The sequence below is a fragment of the Perissodus microlepis genome, chromosome 10 (assembly GCF_051167445.1).
Source record: "Perissodus microlepis isolate ML-2025 ecotype Zambia chromosome 10, ASM5116744v1, whole genome shotgun sequence".
NCBI classification, from domain to species: Eukaryota; Metazoa; Chordata; class Actinopteri; order Cichliformes; family Cichlidae; genus Perissodus; species Perissodus microlepis.
Window position 1 is genome coordinate 2,337,563 of NC_140470.1, and position 24,943 is coordinate 2,362,505.

The 24,943-nt window shown below is 42.8% G+C and overlaps 1 protein-coding gene across 1 annotated transcript in view; it reads left to right on the forward strand.

The window, feature by feature from the left end:
• uvrag (UV radiation resistance associated gene) overlaps nucleotides 1–24,943 on the forward strand; it is a 93,892-nt gene that overhangs the window by 56,319 nt on the left and 12,630 nt on the right. Inside the window, exon 14 of the mRNA XM_084941453.1 lies at nucleotides 23,826–23,917. Within this exon, the coding sequence (XP_084797579.1) occupies nucleotides 23,826–23,917 (92 nt within the window). The remainder of the gene's footprint in view (nucleotides 1–23,825; nucleotides 23,918–24,943) is intronic.

The following is a 24,943-nucleotide window of genomic DNA, read 5'->3' on the forward strand; positions in this document are numbered from 1 at the left end:
ATTACCTTATTTTCTTTAGTATTGCACATGTTGGAGATGGTACAGGTCGATGGCTGACCGGGTTTTCCCTTTAAAGAAACAATGGGTGGGACCGTATTTGCTCATGAACTCAGTTTTTCCATAGTTGACATTCCTCCGAACAGTTTTGTGTTTACTCCGTCTGCCAGCCTGTGATTCAGAGGTGGCGGTATACAATGACTGATTGTTTAGTAGTCACATGTAAATGATCGAAATGTGTGTTCTTGCTGCCCGCTTTATGTTTATGTGTATGTATAGTGTAAATGCAGGGATTCTAATTTCAGGGATTCTTGCAACATCTCCTCATTCTTAAACAAACTGAATAAAGTAGCAGTGGAACCCAGATCCCGAGCTTACTTTGAGGCTTTCACGTTTATAAAGAAAAACAAAGAAAAAAAGACAACGTTTGGCAGCGATTTATCTTTCATTTTCCGAGGCACTGCTTACACAAGAAAAGTCCTCCTGTATCTGGCCTTATCTGCAGTATTTATCCTTTTTTTTCGCCTCTGCACAGCTCAGATTCCCTTGAATGAGAGCAGAAACTGGATCTTCAGCCTGTTTCTCCAAAGGATCTTTCTGAGAATTTGGAAGCGTTTTAGACGAAACTTTTCTGTTTCCCTCAGAAATCCGTTGGTGTTTCTCTCCTCATCTAGCTATGACTTTGCGGTTTGTGACTCACTTTTTGGTGCGTACCAGAGAATATTCCCAAAAGCAAAAAGAAATCTAGGAAGAGAAACGGCCGATTACATCTGCACTGTCGCCCCCTCCACCCAAAACAACAGCGATCGTTCTCCGGTCCGGCTGCCTCAGTGCAGACCTCATCTCAACAAAAAGAGCCCTCGATGTTCAGCAATCGTAATGCAGCCCACTGTATGCTGTTTGTTTACCTGAACCCTGGACCGCAGCTCTCCAGGCTCTGCCACCATTTTTACTCTGGAACAGACGGAGCCTGGAAGTAATCAGGCCATTTCAACTGCCGGCTGCCACTCATTGTCTTCATCATTCCATAATGGCCACATCCGCTTTCTATTTCAAAGGCATTAATATGATACAACACATAAGGGCAGGACAGGCACCGGAGTACACAGCTCTGAATCAATCGCGTATCCGTCACTTTCACCTTAACAGGAAAGAAGAAATGAGGTACTAGCTGACGTTCTGTTTTAGGCCATAAACGTGTCTGTTCTCCTCCAGGCTGGTGAACAAGAGCTTGAAACGCTAAGCTTTGAGCATCATTTCCCACATGGCCACATGCTACACAAATGTTGGATAATCATCCGCTCGTATCTAACAGAGGAGAAGTTATTGAGCCAAAGTTTAACAATGTGTTATGCATTTAAAGGCCATTAAGGTGCCACTTTTAACAACATCTCTTTACTCCACTTCATTATTCTACTTTGTTTATCACATTTCAAGTGAGAAATTCTTGCTGGCAGCTTATAAGCAGGTTCAGTTGAGAGCTGCATAGATTGTATAATGAAATTGCCAACAAGCCGAGCTGAAGCGAAAAGGTCGAGTCTGTAACCTGCACTGCTCCGTGATCTCATTTGGGTTGTGCTTTGTATGTGTTGGACAGATAATATATGAATTATAACAAGAACAGGGTGTTTGCAATTTTGTGTGAAATAATGCAAATTGTAGTTAAATTGTTGCGCTTTCATGTTGTGTCACACAGAAACGACTTTGGATTATTGGAGCGACTGCCTGTGTTGGGTTTTATTTTATTTTTTTGAGCACATTTAATTTGTATTATGATAAAAAAAATCATTACTCACCCTCCTAGTTGAATGACTCGGATTACTTAGAAATAATTTGATTAGCATTAATCCATCAAGGTAATCGATATATTGATCGAACACTCGTAGGAATAAGGTGTAACACATCGTCTGAATGTTTCACCTTCTGAATTGAAAGCATTTGAATAAAATGAAGTTAATGATGTGGGAAGAGTCCAAAGGTCACATGAAAGGAGGTTTCTAACCAAACTTTAACTTTTTGTCTGTTACATTTATGTGTGCGTGTTCTTGCATGTCTGTGAAAAGGACGCAGCTATATTCACGGCTGCCGTCTTGGACCAAACTGAACGGATGTTTTGCCACATGAATTGGGAGCTGCTAGCAGTCTATCTGCAGGAGATGTGAAACTTGATCATCTCACTGCTACAGAAGTGGAAGAACAGCTACTGAGAAATTACACCAGTTCTTCTGATGTTTGTAGTAGAGGCTGTGGGGGAAGCTCCTTTGTGGATTAGTTGTTCTGCGTTTCTCTGGAAAGCCATATTCAAGCTATCCCTTAACCAACGCCAGACTTTAATGTACACCCCTCTTTGCCCTTGGGTTTTCGTAGCCTTACTGTGTGGTCCCTATTTTCCATCACAAACTTTTGTTGTTAGCTACAGCTTGCATCCACTGCCACTTATTGGCCAGAGAGAGTTGTTGGCGGGACCCTTTTTACAACCCAAAGTAGGAGCACCCGTTTCTATAAACAGATATTTACCATATCCTGCTGTGCCACGGAGATTGCGATAGTTTGGCTGTGGCGTTTGACGTTCTGCTGTCAGATACCGTTTTTGGGAATTGATAGATGCTCCAGAGCTGACCAGGACAATGAAGAAAGCCACCTTTGTAGTCTGTCAGCTCTAACTTGCCTCGAGATTTACAAGCAGGTCTCAGACCACATTTCTAAGTGTATGTCACTGTTCTGCGGTTTCCACTTATGGGCGTGTGTACGTAGTGAGGCTGTCACTGCACAGCGATTATGCCTGAGCTCTGAGCTTTTATGAGAATTCCTCTGGACAGCCACCTATGACTTTATGAAACACTTAAATTCGTCTAATTGAATTTCCACATTTCGTGGTTGGTAGTTCTAGGTTTGTCCTTCGCCGCAAAGAGGTACCACAGGAGCTAGTTCCACTACAGAGAAGAGTAAAAGTAAATGTTAATCCTGTCTGTGTATAAGGGAAAGTCAGTGATTGGAAAGAATTCCATATGAGGAGCAGTACTGTGTCGTGTCTCTAGTTAGTCAAAGCCACACCGTTTTGCTACGTGCAAAAGCTGATGGTGTGTAGGCTCACTCGTTGGGCGGAGGGGGACCTACATGTCGTCGAGTAATTTGCATAAACAATTTTAATTAATAGGTTGAGATCCACGGATGATAAGCAGCGATCTTGTGCCATGTTTCATTTGCTTTTGTGTGTCATCCTTTATAATCCATCGGTGCAGTCGTGTTATGGTTATTGTAAAATGTATTTTCCCACAGGTCAGGCTGTGGATTTTTTTTTGGCGCGGCGGTCTAAAAAACGAGGGCTTTGCTGAGATTCTGGGTGTTTAGAGAGTGTTGGCTGCTCTGCTCCATCATTTACTTAATAGTGTGTCTGCAGTTTCCAGCTGGTTGGAATTTGTAGCCGAGGCCTGTGTGTTTGGAGCTCGCCTTGTTTCACTAGCACTCTGTTAGAGCGTTGAAGCCTCTCTCCTCTTTTGTCTAAAAATGCTGACTTAGGTTAGAATTAAACAAACTTCTCAACAGATTAATGGAATGAGAGGAAGCCGGGGGTTTGACTGGAGGTTTTATCACTTCCTTTGATCGTGGTTATTTGATGGTGTGTTACAGTATCTGTAGTGTTTGGATCCATTCTGTTTCCTTCTTGGAAAGCAGACCAAAGCACACAAACCAAAGGATTTTCTCTGCTTTTGGAGGCCAAGCTTAGCACCAGAGGTCCCTGTTAACTCGTCATAAGAGACGACGGGGCAGAGAACGAGTATATTTTATATCAGCAAGTTTAGAACAATTTGTTTTCCTTTTTAATTCATCAAACCTCGTGTGTGCTCTCATATGGGCTTATGTGAGTAGAGGTATTTGTTCTTGAGTGCTGGCCTCATTACAGCTCAGTGATATTAAACAGCTCTGAGAATAAAACAATGCTGGCCCCAGGTGGTCAGTATTTGAAAAAATATCAGCCATTCCAGCTCTGCGTTCGTGCCTCTAGCCGGTGCTTTTCCTGCCTCCATGTGGATTTCATTACAGCCCTTTGACTCTGGCCAGTCGGCAGCCTTTGATCTGAATTAGCACCGCGGCTGTGGTCCACAAAGTCTGTACGTTGGGCGCTTATCATCGCAAAATCGCTGCTGTATCACTAATTTAGTTTTGTCAAGTGAATCTCAGAATTAGTCTCTTTCTTGAAATGCCACTCTCTCCAACACTCCCATCTGCCAGTCTCACCTCATTAGGGCAGTGTCTCTCCACCAGCCCCTGGTGTCAGCTTCAATTAGCTGGCAAAGGTGAGAGGATGTGGGTGGAGTGTCCTTACTGTCATGTCATCATCCCTGCCATCCAGCCATAGCTAAGCTTTTTTGTTTTGTTTTGTTTTTTTAAATTAATGAAGCGTCTATGATGCGCCCAAGCCTGCTGCCCCAGAGGTCACGTAACCATTTTACAGTTGTTGAAGAAAAGAGGCTAAGTGGCTCATGAAAGAGCTGTTAAATAAACACCGGCTCACGTAAAAAAAAACCCAAAAAACTGAGGGAGTTCTTTGTCTTTGAAAATAATTCGTCTAAGGTGTTTTCTGTAAATCTAAATAACGTATTTTCTTTCACCGTGGTCTTGAGACAAGTAATGACTTTCCCAGCACTTGCAGACACCTACAGCTTTAGTTCATGATGCAAACATATGCACGATCAGATATATAGTGCAAGAAGCAGCTGCACACTGATGAGCTGAAACATCATACATACTCACCGTGGAAGCTCGGGACTTATGTAAAGATTTTATCTGTTCTGACAAGGGTGAAATTGTTATTGCCAGAACACCTCGGCTCATGGGCTGCTCTCAACCAGCAGTGTTGAGTAATTACAGACAGTGGTCCAATTCAGCATCATGTTGGGGGATGTGTTGAACCACGTCTGATCTGCAGCGGGTCCAGCTCAAAACTTGTGGGATATAAAGGATCCGCTGCTCTGATCCTGTTGCCAGATACCACAGGGCACCTTCTAAGCAGTGGGATGAAGCCACGCAAAGGACCAATAGCCTATTAGGCAAATTCAGTTTGAACATTCTGAGCTGTCGGTGTAGATTTTACCGTAATATTTTCTTATGCATGTTCAGCTGTTAGTAATGATCACTGTTAGAGGAAGTCCCCTTCAAACTTTAACTTCCTTCTAGAGGAAAGGCTTTCCATTTAACAGCCATCCTGATAATGGCAACACACTTATTTACAGGAAGGAAAACTGCATCTATAGAATAATTAGTCAAATTTCATAATACCCACCCCACCAATTGCCAAGAAAAACTATAAGTACACTTAATTACGTCTGTACCAAGACAATAAGTAGATACACACAGTTCAATCCGCTGTGTCCGTGCATCAACAGAGCTCAGTCGTTGCACTGTGTAATTTTTCTTTAGATTTTAAATCATGCTTTTTATTTGTTTTTGTTTCTAATGTCTCTGTAAAGCACTTTGAATCACCTTGTTGTTGAGTTGTGCTATACAAATAAACTTGCCTTGCCTTGCCTGAGGAGTCTTTGAGTTCTACATTTCTCTCTTATAATGTCCCTCTTTCTACTTCTACATAAGCTATATTACATATATATATTCAGTTTTACTTTACTGCATATCAACTGTTGTGTTTGTTTTGGTGCTTCAGGTTTTTACTCACCCGTTATGACGCCAAGCAGACATCTCTAAAATTTTAGTGGACAAATTACTACCAGTGCCATGGAAACACCCACCAACCTTTTTTTGAATGCTAAAACATGTCTCGGCCAAGTTGTTGGCTCGTGCTTTTCAGAGCAGTTCGGTTGCGTCCTGCCTCAGTATCCAACTATAAATATAAACACAAATACACATGGTGTGATCCTGCGTCAGCGCACATGTTTTTATGTCTTTGGAGCCTCAGCCTTACAACTGTTACAGCAGTCAGAGTGAAGCAGGTTAGTGTTTCTTGAGAGCTGGAGGGTATCTCTCTTTACCACTGCTGGGAGAGCTGAACGACCAGAGAAGTTCACCTGTCAGAACTAGTGCTGGGCCATATCATACCGTTCACGGTAATACCGGTATAATGTTGGGCAACGATAAGAAAATGAAATATGGCGATAGAATATGGGTAAGACATGCATGCGCAGTGCCTTTGTTTTCATACACACATGGCGGAAAAAGCATGGCGGTGACGGAGAATAAGAAGGGCGAAAGCGGATCGTTGAATGAAACGGATGAACCAGAACTGGTTTGTAAAAATGCTGCAGCTTCAGTGGTGGAACTGGTTTAGCTTTCGTCCGTCAGATACACAACAAAGCACTATTTTTGGTAGAGCATGCTAGCGGGCCGTCGTTATTACCGTGTTGTTTGGAAAATACGGCACACTTAAAATCATCCTTTGATTTTCCTGAAGATCGACAGAGCCCCTTATAATCCCGTGTGCCTTATGTATGAATCCTGGTTGTGTTTACTGACTTCGAAACGATTTTATGTACACGGCGCTCGAAAATCTGTCAAATGTTTCAGTACGACTTTGCTGAGCTACGAAGCCGCACCGCTTGATGGATTGTCGGAGCGTTATGGCTATCGTAGGCAGGAGCCTCGCGGAGTGATACGTACTGTGCTTCAACATAATGTTACCGTATTGTGTGTGTATAACCTCTTTTTAAGTGTTGTGGATATTATACATGGTTATGCTGAGGATATGTCGGCCAGTTTCCACTGGAAATGCCTTTTGGTTAAACTGTCAGTGAGGAATTTGCATTTGCACTGTTAAAGTTTATATAACTTTAATGCACATAAAAAACAGCTGCTTGTTTAAGAGAAAATACATTGCTGTGTCTGCTTGGCTGTCTCCACTTGATGGCCTCATCTATTGGCACTTTTTAGAGTTGTGATCAGCTGAAGCAGCTCCAATGAGATGTGCTGTGTGAACAGCTATTTGGATTACCTGGCTTTGCTTTTATTTTGTCAAATTTCATCAGATCAATTTTTGTCTTTCTTTGTGAGAAGATGTTTTAGTCGGGTCGATGAATTTGCAGTTTTATGAGAGCTGGATTCCCTCACATTTCACCGCAGCCTTCAGTGCAGCGGTGGCGTTCGTCCAGGTTAGTAGAGAGTTTGAAACCGCACGTTCAGCCTCACACCTTCCCCCCTCATGTTGAATTAATGGAACAATCTACATAGTTGGCCTACACAAGTGTGTTTGTGTGTTGGGGGGACTTGTCCACACAATAGCTATTTGTTCCTTGTTCCATCTCTGCTCTCTCTCTTTAAATCCCAGTCATGGTTGGTTGGTTGGGAATTAGGTCATATCTTAAAAATATGTTGGTTTTCTTATTAGGAAAATCTCAAGTGTGTGTTTTTGTAAGTAATGAATGCACTTCAGATGTGTCTGGGAAAGTTATTTGGTGCTTTCACGCTGTGGGGATTAAACTTAAAGGTATGAAATGTTTGATGTGCGTTTTATATTGTGTATATATTTGTCTTGCCTTAGCAGATGGAGGCTGGCAGTTACTCAACAGGAAGTTGAGTAAATTATTGTATTCTAGGTAGATAAAGAGCCGTGAACAGTTTTTACTAAGCACACAGTCAAGCAGGTCAGAGGACGGCATGAATGATGATTGTTAGAGTAACCTAACGAGATGTGAAAACATTTTAATTATTTTCTTTTCATTGTATTGTTGTACATGAACGGATTTTCCTAAATCTTGCCCCCGACACATGCCGAATAATAATTAAAAAGACCAAAACTAACACTCAAACAAATATTTTCATACAATTTAAAAACTATAAACAGAAAGTAAAAATGAAATAAAAACTAATTAGAAGTATGACTCAGACATTCTGCTTCCAGATTAGATCCTAATCCTCACCTGATTTGAAGCAAATGATGCATTAAACACTCCACATCCAGGTGTAATCAAATATGATGTCATTTGAATTACAAAGTTGTAATCAGCGATTTTTTTTCTCTATTGGACTGCTTCATATTCCAACATTTCAACCCTTTGGCAATGTAAAAAAAACCCAGTTTAAACATGGTTAACGCTCTGCTGGGTCACAGTTGAACGAACCCAGATGATCGGGAATGCTCCGGGCTCTCCAAAATAAACGGGACCGAGCCGATCCTCTTCCTATGTCGTAGCAGGTTTTAATTTGATACTTGGAACCAGTGAAAGCCGAGGCTTCTCCTTTTCTCGTGCATTACTGTATTTGCTGTGTTTTACAACACACTTTGTTCATAGTCGTATTTGTCGGTCCTGGTTTGCGCCACTTTAATTACTCATGTGCCATCTGATGGTTTAAATCCCAAACGACATTAACACAAGTCAGTCTTTAATCCTTCCATTAGAAGTCTTTTACATAAGTGTCCTTTCTGAAGCATAATGAAGATTTTGTCTTTGCCTGTAGTTCTTACTACAATCTACTGGTAATATTTAATATTTGCATCTTCGTGGCTGATGTATAAATACACTTTTAGACTATTATTCAAATCCAAAGTGCAGTTTTTCTACTGAAGACGTCCATATTACAAGTGGTACACATACAGTGGATATATGAAATTCTTCTTGTTTTCCTATTTATGCTTTTATCCTCACAGAGTCAAATTGCTCCGAGGGGCAGTTTAATATGGCACGTTTTATCCAGTAAACTCGCAGCAGGATCTGACTGCAAGTCCCTTTGAACTCTCTGAAATATTGAAGGTCTAAGATTTCATCTTCGGCTTTCTGCTTACTGTTTTGATAGGGCATGTACTTGGCCAGCGAGCTGTACTGCAGCCCAGACGTAGTCATTTTACTGTCATCGAGGTTGTATTCATACTTGACAAACTGTTTCGGTGACGTAGGCTGAAAGAGGTTTTAATGCTATCTGCCAGATGCAAATGTTTGCTGTTTTTATGTAGTGTGAAATAGTTTTTAAACAGCCAAACCAAAGCCCACATCATTTATTATTCATTCTTCAGTTCTTGTCATGGCTCACTCATGCTTTAGACTTAAAAATAGACAGTTAAACTAAGCAGACATTTGGATAAGTAGCTCTCTCAAGCATCACTCTGAAAGCAATACATTTCCAAGCTGGTAATTCGGGCAGATGAAAAATGTGCACAGAGTTTTCCAGCCCAGGCTCTCCCTGTGACCTCGGATCCAGCGGTAAAATTAATAGAAAATCTCACTTGTAAAGACATCCACAAAGTAAAGAGGAAACGAAAAGAAAATAATATGCCCTATTCACCAGAAGTTAAATAGACTCGGAGAGAACATGTGGGCAGCGTGAAGCTAGGATAGGCACCTGCCCACAAGCCATATATTCATCCTCTGGTCTAGTATTTTCCAGGGGCCTTGTGGAAACACATGTATTAAAAAACAGGGAGAGAAAAATTTCCCCTGTAAAACACCGCAGCGCTTTAATTCCAAGTAATAAAACGAGTGTGATCAGACTCGCGCTATTTTTGAAATAAGTAAGTTGTCATGAGTATTTGTGGTCGATTCAGGAGAAGCGTCCTCCTTCACTGGATCCTTACCTCTAACGAAGAGTACGGTAGATGTGTGCGATGAGCTCTGATGAAGCTCCAGTTTCCTGTGCCCTTCATTCTTTGGCACCAGCTGCTGTTCATTCCACGGACATGTGTGGCTTCACGAGCTTTGTGTGCTTTGTACTAGAAACTACAAAGTAGTGAATTACCATACTCTGCTAGGTGTGCCTCGTCCAAGCACCGGGAGTCCTTATGAGAGCTGCCATGGAGGATTGATGATAGCCTTCCATGCCAGTACTGCTGACAGGAAATTGGAGTCGGTGTTGTGATTTCAGAGAGGGCTAGCACGCGTGGGTGTTGGGTTTCTTAGTTTGTCTAGTGTTACAGTGGGGAGGGTCATTAGCTCGAGGGCCGGAGCGACGCTCGAGGAGGGTGGCACCTCTAATAAGTGACTCTGTAGCACGTTAGACACGCTGCCTGCTGCACTGATCAGTACTCACTCAGGAACCACATCATGGCACTGCAGCACCCACCTTGTCCTCGCAGTGCTCGGGCTCAGAGGAGACTACCATTGGTCTCTTGCCACCAGTGGTCTCCCTAACTGAATTTCCTATTCGTCTCATACAGCCTTTCCCGTAATTATGTAAATCTGTTGACTGAATTTGGCAGCAGCACGATACTCGGCAAAGTGTAACAACAAGTAATGCGACAGAAGAATCTGGTTTGAATTAGGGCTCTATTTGAACCGGACCCAGGCTCAGTGAGTACACCACACCTGTATTACATTACTAGAGTGTGGAGGAGACAGAAGGGAGGGAGCGGAGAGGGGAAAAGGAGAAAGCCAACACAGTTAAAAAATGTTAAATGCAGTGGGAGAGCTTTCAGTATGAAATACTAAGAGCTGTTTTATCACATGCTTGTTTGACACAAGAGACGGGAACAAAAATGCACAAAAATGACTACATTTCAACCGTTAAAGGAGGAATTTCAAATTCTTGTGTGACGATATGCAGTCATGCAGTTCCCATGAAGATATCAGTGGTTTGCTTTGGGTTTCATGCATTTTTAAGCGATGCTGCCACTGTGCTAAAGCCAATAATTTGGTCAAAAACCTTAACCTGAAACATACTGCTGCACTGTATAAGTGTGTAGATGGATAGAGGACATTTAAAGCTCATTTAAAAACTGTTTCACATTAGAGGATGCAGTGCTATAACACTTTAAACTGTAGCAAAGTGGAAAATGAGAGACTTTTGTTTCTTTAGTCCTTGGGGTTCTTGTTTGCAAAACCGTCCACTTGCATTACCCACACTGTAACGTGACCTCTGACAGTGTGGTCACACGCTTAGGGATGTCGGCCAGTAGGAGCTAATGTAACCCAGGCTTCAGTCGAGCCTCCTGCACTCAGCTGAAGTCTGGGCACACCCAAGATGATTTAGAGACACAATTGTTTTTTTGTCTTTTTTTCCCAGTGGATTCTTAAAGTAAAATGAAGTAAAAAAAAAAAAAAAGTAAAAAGAGTCTATAAGTACTGTTTTCCCTTTCCTTTCCGTCACTTTTCTCCAATCTCGCTCAGGTACCCGGATCCTGGATGTTAGACATTATGTGCTGTAGATTAGTTACAGGCCACTGCGAGCTGAGCTGTGGAGCTTTAGATGATAAGGGCAGATAAAGTCTTCAATGATTAACCCGTGACTTTCATTTACCACGGAAGGAGTCGCGTTACATCTTTTCAGATAGATGTTAACATTTAGCTACATTTCAGCTCCTTTGGAAGTTCTCACTGTTGCTTATACTGTGCACCTCCTCGTCTACATGAAGGGCTGCTCGGTAGAAGAAAGGGATTTGATTGTTTAAGCCTGAATGTGGTCTCAGTCTGTTTTCTATCAGCCGCTTTGAGGCAGGTCTAAAAATAAAAAGCATGATTTAATGTTTGGTTGATTTAATTAGTGAGAGTAAAACTCTAACTTATTTTTATAGCGCCTGCCCTGCATGTGTTGACACTTTTCTGGAATTGACGGAAGCAGTTTATCAACTAGTCAGCGCTTAATGTTGACAAAAAATCTGATAATGACTTGAAAGACACGATCCAACTTGTGTTGAATAGGTATGTGTTTGTGGCAGCGCAAATCATTTTTGCCTCAATATGGGCTTCGATTTCAGCCAAGGTGCAGATGCTCCCACCTCCAAGAAAAACAGAAGAAATAGAGGGCTTACAACATTACTCAGTAGTCTACAGTGCTTTTTTTAAGCAATAGGTAATTTTTTTAACTCCTAAAATAGAAATATGAATTATGAGCTCCTATAACAGTTGAATCATTATCCTTGCCACACAGACGCACACTGTAGCTGTTCAGCCTCTCCTCTATGGTTACGCACGTCCAGAAGGACAACAGGAAGTCTAATATTAAATCGTGTTTTTCTAAAAGAAAACCAAACGAACATATGAAGCACCGTTTTTTGAAGTATACAACACCTGAAGAAATATTACTGTTCTACTTTGTTGATGCGACTTGCTTCTTGTTTGGAGCCAGGCTGTTCACTCGAACTGTGACGCCTCTTGGACGTGGGTGGACCGCTGCCCTGCACTGGTGTTTGAGCATTTATGAATGGAGTTGCCTGCGTTTGCATGCAGCACACTTCTAATCGAATGTAAAACTGGGTTGATGTTTTAAACGAAGAAATAAAAGAAATACTTATGCTAGAAAATAGTCATGCTTTTTTTTTTTACAAGTTGTGTATGACATGGTGGTGATTCTTTAAACTCTAAAGATGTGGGAAGTCTTTCTCGTTGGTAAGCAAACGCTCGCAGTGTTTATGAATTCTAAGCTTGGCTCAAAGAGTGGATGATGATAGCCGTGGCGTGTATTCAAGGCCGGAGAGCTGCTCGGAACTTAAGGGAAGTGAATTTTTGTTGTGAATGAATGACCCTAGCCAGACTAAAACAACTTTTCAGCCCTCCTCTGTATATTTATTCAGACACATGAAAGGCTCTGGTGATTAATCAACTTGGACTTCATGTTGTGCGCTGTGCTGCACGACAGTTGAGGTTTTGAACCTGCATTGCACCACTTGACGTTTTTCCTGTCGGATAACTCAAAGCCGCAAATGCAGAATCTAAAAACAGCAGGTCGGCGATTAACACGACCACGTACAACATTAGAAATGCTCGTCCTTCCGTGAAACTGTCACTTTTTCTCACTACTCCCATCTGCTGCCCTTTTGTCTCGGCCATTTTGCGTGCATCCTGCCCACCGTTTCAATATAATTCATTTAGTGGATGATTGATGGCTGTACAGGCTGATTTTCATTATGGGCCTACTGTGTAGGATAGAATAGGCCAGATGGGTGGAATCATAGGAGCACCATACTGTACCAAACATAATCAACCATTTCTAATCCACCAGTGAGCTAGAAAGAGATTCTCAGAGGGGACGTTCTGTTTAATGGAAAGCAAACGGGGTTGAGGAGGGGAAAAAGCAAAAAAAGATAAAAATTGGAGATAAGACCAGAAGGTATTTCTGAGTGTAACTGCTGGTTTCTGGTATTTGTTAGTGGTGCCGTAGTTACACCAGTATGAAGCTAATACTAGCTTTTCAACAAGCCAGTAATGTATTTAAGTTCACATCCAACTACCAGCAAGCCTGTTTGGAGAGAGAGTAAAAAAGCTTTTTCTGCCGCTACAGTTTCCAGATTTCCCTGAAATGCATCACATTAAGGGAGTCATGAGGTTACCACTCTGAAAACAGGACGGCGTGTGTGTGTGTGTTTAAAACATGGCTTGGTGCGTTGCAGTTTTCTCAATGGTACTTCAGGCTTTGTCAAGTTTGAGTTTTTCTTTTGTTTTTTAATCAAAAATTCCTCAAAAATGGCTCTTCTGATAGTAAAGTGTCTGTGAAGGTTCTCAGTCATCCAGGTCATCGTAGTCAAAGGAGCTTGCAAAGAAAAGCGTCTGGACTTCTTTAAGTTACTTGAAGACGTTTCACCTCTCATCCGAGAAGCTTCTTCAGTTCTAAGGTCAAATGGTGGAGAGTCCCAGATATAAACCTAGTGGGAGTATCCCCCCACAGAGGGACAAAAGGACCCCCTGATGATCCTCTAATCGCCTGAGCCAAGGTGTGAAACTGGGTGTGGGTCCCAATCAGCCAGAGTTTCGGGTGAGTTCATTGTGAAACCTGGCCCCACCTTATCATGCGAATTCCTGAGGTCAGATGGCCCAGGATGTGAGTGGGCGTTAAGGCGTCTGGCAAGGGATCTCAAAACTGGATTATAGATGGCAGAGAGTTGGTGTCGTAAACCCCCGCCTCTGTTCAAAGATGGTCGCTCACAGTGGACATAGATGCTTCTTTCACTCCTCTTTCAAACCATCTGTCCTCTCTGTCCAAAATGTGAACATTGGCATCCTCGAAAGAGTGTCCTTTATCCTTAAGATGCAGATGGACTGCTGAGTCTTGTCCTGTGGAGGTGGCTCTTCTGTGTTGTGCCATGCGCTTGTGAAGTGGCTGTTTGGTCTCTCCAATGTAGAGGTCTGGGCATTCCTCGCTGCACTGTACAGCATACACCACATTGTTAAGTCTGTGTTTTGGCGTTTTGTCTTTCGGGTGAACCAGTTTTTGTCTGAGCGTGTTGCTGGGTCTGAAATGCACCGGGATGTCATGCTTGGAGAAAACTCTCCTAAGTTTTTCTGATAAACCTCTTCTAAGATTGGAGAGGGTAGAAGGATTTCCAGTTCCTGCAGGGTCTGGCTGATCTTGATCTGGAGGGCATCTATGGTGAAATGGACCTGTCTTATCCTTTCACTTAAAAGGTGATTTTGTGCTCTCTGTAGAATCAAGTCTGCTCTGTATCCCCTGACAGTGGATCCAAGGCGCAGGCTCTTAGGAACAACTCTGCTTTGTCTACATCTTAGGTTGAAACGGAGATGGTTCCTATAATCCGCTAGTTTCCTTGATTCCCTTTCATACTCCCGCACCAGTTGAAGGGTGTTCCTCCCAAAATGTACGGCAATATGTCTGTGAAGGTTCTCAGCGAGGAATGCCCAGACCTCTACATTGGAGAGACCAAACAGCCACTTCACAAGCGCATGGCACAACACAGAAGAGCCACCTCCACAGGACAAGACTCAGCAGTCCATCTGCATCTTAAGGATAAAGGACACTCTTTCGAGGATGCCAATGTTCACATTTTGGACAGAGAGGACAGATGGTTTGAAAGAGGAGTGAAAGAAGCCATCTATGTCCACTGTGAGCGACCATCTTTGAACAGAGGCGGGGGTTTACGACACCAACTCTCTGCCATCTATAATCCAGTTTTGAGATCCCTTGCCAGACGCCTTAACGCCCACTCACATCCTGGGCCATCTGACCTCAGGAATTCGCATGATAAGGTGGGGCCAGGTTTCACAATGAACACACCCGAAACTCTGGCTGATTGGGACCCACACCCAGTTTCACACCTTGGCTCAGGCGATTAGAGGATCATCAGGGGGTCCTTTTGTCCCTCTGTGGGGGGATACTCCCACTAGGTTTATATCTGGGACTCTCCACCATTTGACCTTAGAACTGAAGAAGCTTCTCGGATGAGAGGTGAAACGTCTTCAAGTAACTTAAAGAAGTCCAGACGCTTTTCTTTGCAAGCTCCTTTGACTCTGATAGTAAAGGTTCACACTAGACCTGTTCGATATGATGATATGTATCTGATGACGATATGAAAACGTCTATCGTTTCATTTTAGGCTATCGTTTGTTTCATGGTGTCACAAAATAAACTGTTTACGGCAATATTTCATCGTTTTGATGGTCACTGTAGCAGCTATATTAATTTCTAAAAGTTCTCTCTTTCTCTTATAATTAAAATAACCACACTACGGACGGACAAGCGCCTGTTTTTACGCGTTGTCGTTAGCAACAACGATGGTAAACCCAGCGTGTGGCTGGTAAACACTGGTAACAGCGAACACTTTCCCGGAGGACTTTAGACTCAGCGCTTACTTCTTAGCGATGCACTTGTCTGGTTGCAGTTGCCAAGAAAGACAAAGAAAAGATGCATCAACAGCAACACAGATTTGTCACGTTGTTATTAAGACGTAAGAGCAGAAATGTCATTTGCTTTTATTTTTAATTGTTGCTCACAGCTGCAAACATGGCAAAGAGGAAAGTTCAAATGGGATGTAAAGGCACAGTTGTGCCTTTAGGAAAGTTTCACTTTCAGGTTCAGTTTCAAAGTTATAAATCCAGAATAATTTGTTTTCTTCCTCATGTTCAAAGTTCAAGCCGAGCTTGGTTAAATCATGTTGTATTGTAGGTTCAAACTGTATAAATATAAACTGTATAACACAAGAAATTATGCGGCCTGGCTTTGCAGCTTAGCCACAAAGATAATGTCAGTGCTGTAATCTTTCTCCTGACTTAAACTTTTTATTGAAACATCAAAATAACATATCAGATGAAATCTCCCCATATGTAAATATAGTGTTCTGACATTTCCACCATAGCAGCCCACTGAGGTGAATCAGATGTTTATTTCCTCAAGGCTGGACTCGGCCTTGAAGCCGTTGGCTGCAGCAGATACGAAGGCAAACAGAGAAAAGCGATTCAGAGCTGTATGTGTGGATCGCTGTAAACAAATGAACAAAATGTACTTTGACGTGCCACTGCGTGCGCTGGTTGTACAAAAACACAGATGCTAATATAATAGCAGCTATAATGAGAACAGTAAAATCATCTGCAAAGCAGTTCTGGCCACACACGCGCTTGCGTGTGGGGCGGGTGATTTTCACGCACCAGCCAAACGACCCGAAAAGACACCACAGCTGCCCCAAAGCTGCTCTAATCAGCCAAGAAACTGCTGTTTTATTGCATGTCTCACTTGAACAGAGGGATGGTCCATATGCATCACAACCCATATTGGTCCGAATTGAGGTAAATGCAACATTAGGTACAGTAACGCTTTTTCACTGTTTCATTGGGCTTTTTAGAATTGACCAGATTTTAATAGTAATTTAAACCTTGGTCTGCGTGTTAGCTTTGGCTTAACAAACAGCACTGCAGGCTTTACTGAATTCCATCTATCATGATGAGAGGAGTGACGGGAACAGTTTAATTACGCTGCAACAAATTAGTCCACACTAATGGTCATAATTTGTTACAGGGGATTTTGCTACACCAAAATATCATCCAGCTCCTGTAATATTATTTCTACGTATGCTCTGTTTCTTTGTAATTCACTGGTATGTAAGCTGTTCATGAATCAATCATCTTAACCAGAAAAGGCACAGCTCTGAAAAATTGTCTGTGGCAAGTTATCTCCCAAAGCTCCAATTTTCAACATATGAGGTCTAAGTATGAAAACGAATGCCTGGGTCAGCCTCGCTGCCTCTGCTGAAGTATCCTGTACACAGTCTGACCACAGGGACAGTGGAGGGAGGAACCCCTGGTTAGCCCCCTTATAACAAGCTGTCATAGGACCTAATGAGCTCCCTGATTACCTTCCCCAGGGAGCATGTAAAACCTATGTGCTCTGTAAAATAACCGTTCCTGGCTTTACCCCAGTGGACAGGCTAGTCATGCATATGATACTGCAGAGTTTCATTTGGAGACTTTCACCTTTTAACTCATCAAGTTCAGGTTTTGGGCTGCAGCAGATAGCAACCTCTGATGCTGAAACACAATGCTAGTGCAAAAATGGCATTTCCTGGAGTGGAAAAACGGGTGAAACCCAGAGACTATCATGTTAAACTTAACATGAAAAGCATGTTTGTAGCCTGGTTCCACTACAGATAGTTACCCTTTTATGGTGGGTGACTCCAAGGGGAAAAGTGAAGTGTGCTGTAACTGACAGGTGTTCAACTGTCGGCAGTAGCTGTTTGCTAGACGTCACCTTTGCTAATTCGAGTCTGAACTGGACCTCTCACCTTTGCACTTTTGCAGCCTTTTGGAGCATTTTAATACAGTTACATGATAAATAATATGTCTCACTGTGCAGTACAGTCCATTCAAGAAATGTGTGTTTTAGTTGTGATGAGTTAAAGTCGAGTACTTTATTAGTTTATTATTTAGCACCAGGGATGCAGCTTGCTAACCAGGCTTGATAACTTGACTCTCTCTGACCTAAATATGGTGACTTTTGTTTTTTCTTCTCTTGAGGTTTCGAAATCAGACTTCAGAAACCAGTTACCTGGGCGACCGTTTCTGCAACGCGTCGTCAGTAATAAACCTCAAAATTCTCAGCAGCCACCCATATTAGTGGTTTTAATCTGAATGTGATTAGTACTGTGCTTATTTAGCATCTTTACAGAGTTCAGAGCAAACAAGCAGATTTTGCCAAATGATGGGTGGCATGTACTGTAAACTGACTGGTTCCCACCAGCCCTGTTCAGCTTGCGTGTGTTTGTGTGTGGTCATGGCTCCAGTGGATTGGCAAGCTGGGCCTGTATACACTGCTGCATTCTTTGGGCTGTTCCTCTATCTTGATGATGAATAGGGATGAGTCCCCAAATTCTCAGATGTGATGGGTCAGTTGCATTTGTTCTCTAAACTCAAACACTCATAATAAACCCTGCTGTCATACAGGCTGATTACCCACTAGACGCGCTGCAGAGTCTCCAAAGCCCTGAGTGGGTTTTGTTGAAGGGAATGTACACACATACACTGTGTGTAGCAGCGAAGATCCCTTGCTAGATCGATTTCACTATGTCATCATTTGAAAAAGCCCCAGTGATCTGATTCTGAGCAATTGTTTGAGCGGCTCTGTATTTGCTGACAGAAACACTGATATTGTTTCTGCATGCTGTTGGTTTGCGCAAAAGTTCAATCCTGCTGTGTGCAGCAGAAAACAAGCCCTTTTTTATTTGGTGTCAGTGACACACTCCCAAAAAACAGTTTGAATTTTTAGACCAGAATCTAAACCTTCCTGTTTAGCTGTGTGTTTCCATCCTGCAGTCGAAGCTTTCATGGAGCACAGAGTTGGAAATAACACCCAGCTTTAAGCCAATAAGCTGCATCAGGTCTTTCTCACTACTGCTGTTTCAGCTGCTCCCTTTAGGGGTCACCACAGTGAATCATCTGCGTCAATCTCATCATATCTCTAGCATCCTGTTCTGACACACCAACTTTCTTCATGTCCTCTTACTTTACATCTGTAAACCTCCTCTGAGGTCTGCAAACCCTCTCAGCCTTGTTCAGCTCGGCCTCCTCCTTTTTGTTAGCGCCGCTGTCTTCAAACCATACACCATAGCAGATCTCTCTACCAGTCTTTTCATTCACTCTTGCTGCTATCCTTCTCTCACATTTCACCCCTGACGCTAATCTTCACCCACTCCACCTTGCCTGCACTCTCTTCCTCACCTCTCTTGTGCACTGCCCGTTGCTTTGGATGGTTGACCTAAGGTATTTCAGCTCATAAACCTTGGCTACTTTAACTGCTTTCATGCTAACCTTCCCTATCATTCACACATATGTAGTCTGTCTCACATCTACTGACTTTGGTTTCTTTTCTCTCCAGTACATCCCTCCACCTCTCCAGGCCCTCTTCCACCTGCTCCCTGCTCTCACTGCAGATCACATAAACATCATACTCCACAAAGACTCTTGTCTGACCTCGTCTGTCAGCCTGTCAGTTACCATTGCAAACATCAGAGCAGACCCCTGATGTAGTCCCACCTCTACCTTTAAACCCATATGTTACTCTCACCGTCCTCATGCATGTGCAGCACCAGCCTTACATGCTTTTCTGCCACTCCTGACTTGCTCATTCAGTACCACAGCTCCTGTCTTACTCTATCATATGCTTTCTTTAGCTCCACAGACACAATGCAACTTAACTTCTCTATACGTCTCCATCAATCAAAGCAAACATCACATCTGTAGTGTTCTTTCTCAGTATGAAGCCACACCACTGCTCACTGATCACCACCTCTCTTCTTAACCTAGCTTCAGCAGCTCTTTGCCATAGCTTCATGGCTTTGCTGATCCCAGGCCTGTGGCCCGCTGTTGCTGGGTTTTTGCAGTATTCTCAGCTCTCTACGTTCCATTTTTGATTTTCTGTTTGTGTCTAGAGATCAGAAGGCGGATCAGAAGAAGAAATAAGAGGGTTGATGCTTGCATATTTGAAAGCCAGCTTACAGGAAAAATGTCTTCCCTACACAAAGGCCACAAGCAGCACTCATATATATATACACATACTCTGTGAACCCTGAGGAGAAACTTAATGCAGCTTCTACCAGGAAGGGCCAGACTGGTTTATGAATATTGATAGTCTGGCTGGCTGAGCGCTGGGTCAGCTGTAGGGCTGTATGCGTTCAGCCTTACAAACTGTCTGAATGTGTTTAACACCTCATTACAGAGACAGTGTGAAGCTGCAGTCACCCAGCACTGGTGGCTCTGCACTGCTGCCAAGCACACACTTAGCTCAAGTGTTGTTGGTGCACACTGGCAGAGATTTGGCTTGAGTGAATATCCATGCAGGTAGAGTTTGGAATTCTTCAGCGTTGGCTTGTAGGAGGCATACATTATAAAGGATCAGCCATGTTCCTCATCAGAATACAAAGCAACCACATATGGGCTTCCTCAGGGCGGACATATTTATACCAACTGTGCTCATTTCCAGCACAATATATTTGTCTACAGATGGTACTAGAGCTGTTTTGCATGATTTGCAGTTCAGTAATAATCCTTTCTTACATCGTACTACGTCTTGGTGCAGTCCCTCATCCTCTGAAACAAGCTGTTCGCTCCTACTTTCTTCTGCTTGGCTGCCCCTCGCAGAAAGAAGATTTGAACACCAGGTAGAGTGACGGCGTAGACGGGGGGTCGACTGTATGTCGCACAAAACAAGACCAAAAACGTCAGAAGCTAAATTGCTCACGACAGCCTCCACAGTGCTGAAGATCACTGGGAGCGAGACTGTGACGTCACCCATCAGTCTCTCGTATTCGCTCATATCCGCTTGCTGTACGTCGCATACTTTCTAATCATAAGGAAAACAATAAAAGGAACAAATCCAAATGCAGGCTCATGCTTTTTCTCCTCCACACGTACTCGAACTTACAGCCACGTAGTTTGACATCATTGTTTTTCACACACTCAAGAACACAGGCCAAGTAATGGGATTTTAAAGATAGCAGCGTAACAAAATGCTAACTGAGAAGGAAAACATACATTATGTTCTACAAAGGCTTTAACCTTATATTTATATCTGATTCATGATTCCTGCTTTCTTGTTTTTAAAGCTCTGGGACTGATGTGAGGTAGGAAAGAGTTTTGAATTTTTGTAGCATTTAGCAGCCAGCCCCACTTTGCTGACATTGCTGTGCTTTTTCTTCTTTGGGTCTAAATCTGTTGGTGTTATTGATCTTGGCCTACCGATTCAAACCCAGTTCCACCATCTCTTGGTCAGAACCCCGATGTTTACCTTGATCCATGAATGGGATCTCTGTGTTGTTCTCGTAGGTTTTGGACCGTTCCATCATCAGCTGGGTTTTGAGGTGTCACCCTTGTCTCCGACTCCCCCACTATGAGCTGTGTTTGATAAAACCTCCCTCTGATACTGTCAGAGCTGTTGATTCTGGTGCTCCCCTAACAGACACGGACCATTTGAGACCAGAACACACACATGCAAAAACACACTGCAAGATTGATGCAAAACACTTCACTCCATCATACACATACTGTACCCTTCATGCCATACAGTGTGCACATTATTCTGGCAGCTGTTGACATTGAAGGGGATTTATGTTGAGTGGACCTTTTTGTTTCAGTGCCTTTATGCCTCTACTTGCTATTAATCAAGCTTTACAAGAGCCACGCTTGGTGTTTGTCTGGGTGTCTCATATTTGAAGAGCTTCTACTGCCAAACATATTTTTGCTTTAAACCTTTTCAAACCGCAACTTGTGTTCACACCGTCCACCTGCCAGGTGGGGTGACAGTACCACATCATCCTGACATGTGGTGCAGTGAACACAGAAAAACGCAGAATTGAACAGATCAGCTCCATCAACGCTTACGGGTCCTAATCTGGCTTCAGATGGATATCCTTACAGTTACCACTGGTCTCTGTGTTGTGGGCTGAGAGACGAGTGTGCAGCAGTCCTCTACAGAGCCTCACTGCTCTCCTGTTGGTTATACAGTGAAACTTATGTCTTTGGGTAAATAATGCATATAAATATAATTTGGGGAATTTTTATTGTGTACCGTGTTCTTCGGACCATAAGGCGCACCAGATTATAAGGCGCATTAAGTGAAACAAAAACAGTCAGATAAGTCAAACTTTCCTCAACTCATTCTTCTTGCTTCCTCCACTTCTGTACCATTGATTCATTAATGTTGAATTCTCTGCAGCGGCTCTATTCTCATGTTGTTGCAGTATATTAATGACTAACCTGGTATTGTGGATGGATTATCTCAGTTGTTCTCCTGACTGAAGTTTGGTGCGTTTACAGCATCCTGCCATGCGATTGCATTTGTCTCTAACCATCAGGAACCCTCACGTTAACTTTTATCAAGTGGAAAAAAAAGTTAGCGTTCAACCTCCAGCTTCACTGTGTTTACGCTATGCTAGGATAGCTGTGTCGCTAGCGATCCCGTAGCACATCATTATATACCAGTTAGCCCAACTTCAGTAACCCTACAAACGTCACTGCTGTTTAGTTTTCTGTCTTCATTTATGTTGGAAGTGACAGCAGAGCTGTACGTTTGAATTCTTTCAGAAATCTCTCAGTCAGAACATGCTATATCATGTTTAGGTGGAAGCTAGCGAGCTAACTTCCTGCTAACTTCTAACTCTGTTAAATGTAATAAATTCTGTTTTCATGGATGCCTGGATGTTAAACTTAATTGTTACACCTGATAAAGCAGCAACGCTGATGATTTTATTAACGATGAAAGAATTTAGACAGTTTGTAACTCTCAGTGATGCCGCAGTGTTCGACTTTGGGACCTGAAGAAGACGGAGTTTAGGACCAAGATTCCTCCCCGAGGCTCCTGACCACGGTAGCCATAATGCTCCAACAATCCATCAAGCGGTGCGGCTTCGTAGCTTAGCAAAGTCATGCTAAAACATTTTTTGACAGAGTTTTGAGCACCATGTAGCACAGAAAATTGGTTCGAGGTCAGTGAGCACAACCAGAATTCATACATGAGGCGCACTGATGATTTTTGAGAAAATGTTTAGTAGGATTTTTAGGAAGGATTTTTAGTGCAGAAAATACGGCACTCTTTAATTGTGCTTTGTAACCACAATCACTTCGCACACTTCATTTAAGAGAGCCCCACAAAAGCACCGGATTGTGAAACCTAAATGTTAGGTGTGGCTACTGTGCCACTATAGCAAAATTTACCACAAGAAAAAAAAAAAGCTTGTATGGATGTGTCTGAAGGCCTGCTGACGACCTTGAAAACATCTGTCTCTTCTTTTGCTAAACAGGTAAATCTAATCTTTGACCTCAGAGGCCTCAACATTTATTTCTCCTTAATTCCTTTTTCTGTTAGGCCGCTTATCCATTAAGTGCTCGTATATCAACGAGCTGCATCTGAGTGCATCCTGAGTGAGTGGACTGTCATAGTCATGTGCGCTTCATCTCTTCACCACAGAAGTGTTTAAAAAAGAAATTTGAGTGGTTGCTGTGGCACCCAAGTGGAAACAAAACAGATGTAAGCCGATGTAGGCAGTGTGTATGTGATAGAGGGGCCTCTGAGATATAAGCTAGACGTGTGGCATGATGCTCCTCTGCTGTTCAGTGATATAGGTTAAATAAACTCCCCGGGACAACTGATGGCTTGCTGTGACATCACTCAACTGTTGGAGGAGATATTTCTGGCACGAGTGCTGGAGGTTCAAGGTGGCCTTGAAACTTTTTCTTTTTTTTAAATGTAAGATTTGATTGTATCATCATGAAATAAAGTGCTGTGGCTAAAAGGAGGGGACTGTTCAAGGCCAAATATAGAAGTCAGAGAGATCATGGGAGAATGTAATGGGCTTTCTAATGTCCTGTCTTTGCCCCATTTCATCCAGATGTTTCAGTAACGTGTTTGCTGTTTCTTGCCACCCGCATCTCATCTCCCGTCTTTCCACACACTTTACATATTAGCGCACATGCCTGTTATCAGGGAAGACTGCCCACTCTGTGTCCAGATGGGTAATAGTCTGAAGGGGAGAATAGTACTGTGTCATGGCGAAAGAATGCAGACTTCTTCTGTAGGTAATATTTCTATCTCCTGTAAACATGGAGACTGTGCACATGTGTCAGAGTTAAATGCGACGGTGCCGGCCACCATACGCTACGTGTAAGGTTACATGTGGCTCAGTACAACGTGGTAGGTTGTCAGGAGTTAATGACACAGCATGTGGCTCCCTTGTCTTGCAGCTGAGATATCAACATGGACTGACCACCCCAGACCTGCAGCAGACACTACCCAACCTGAAGAACTTCCTGGAACATGGGCTGATGGTGCGATGGTAAGAATGACGCAGACACCTTCTACAGTGGGTGCTAAAGATGATTCAGAAATCTGCTCTGTGTTTGCAGGCGACACATGCAGCTTCACACGCAAGCTGTGTTTAGCTAAATTCAAAGTATAGGCCATGCTCCAAGTTAATAGTTTGTAAAGTTTACTAAGCAGGGCAAATGGACATGGACAGTCTCAAACACGCTAACTTTGGAGTAGACATTTTTGCTGGAGATCTGCTAACAACGCACACATTTCTAAACACACAAGCTGCCAATTTACATAAGTAATGACCAGCACATTTTTCAAAAGCTGAACTATTAGAAAAAGGACAAAGTCTTCAGTCTGACACTTTTCAACACTCTCACTTACAAACACTTTTGTCCCTGTTAGTGATTTTAACCATGAAATGGGCTAAAGTAGGCTAATAGTAGCACTGCTGCCAAAAACAAACAGACTACTTTTGAATTAGTCAGCTAATCAGCAATAGTGCCATTCATGTTTTGTATCTTAAACCAGCGGTCCCCAACCCCCGGGCCATGGACCGGTATCGCTCCGTGAGTCGTTTGGTACTGGGCCGCAAGAGTTGAGGCTCGGGTGTGACATTTATGGTTTTCAGGGTTTTTATCGTTAACTTGATTTCCCTGGCTCTTTTCCCGCATGTTATGAATAAATCGTCTTTTTTTTTTTGGTACCGGTTTTATTTTGTTGTATTTATCCGCGACACCTTAAAGGCCGGTCCGTGGCACAAAAATGGTTGGGGGCCGCTGCCTTAAACAACAGATTAATACAGAATATACAGCGCAGTAGTCGGCACATTAGTAGGAAATGAAAATAAAGATTTGATGCAGCCATTCGTTGCGCTTGGTTTGTCACATAGACTGTTATTTACAAAAGACTTTGAAAGTGCTGCTGAAAGAATACTTTGTTTTAAGTTATGATGATGTAACGTCCCTGCACATCATCATTCCCCTACATCTAAAAAAGAAGGGGTGGGTAATGAGTTTTACAGCAGCTACTTTGTCTACTGGAATGC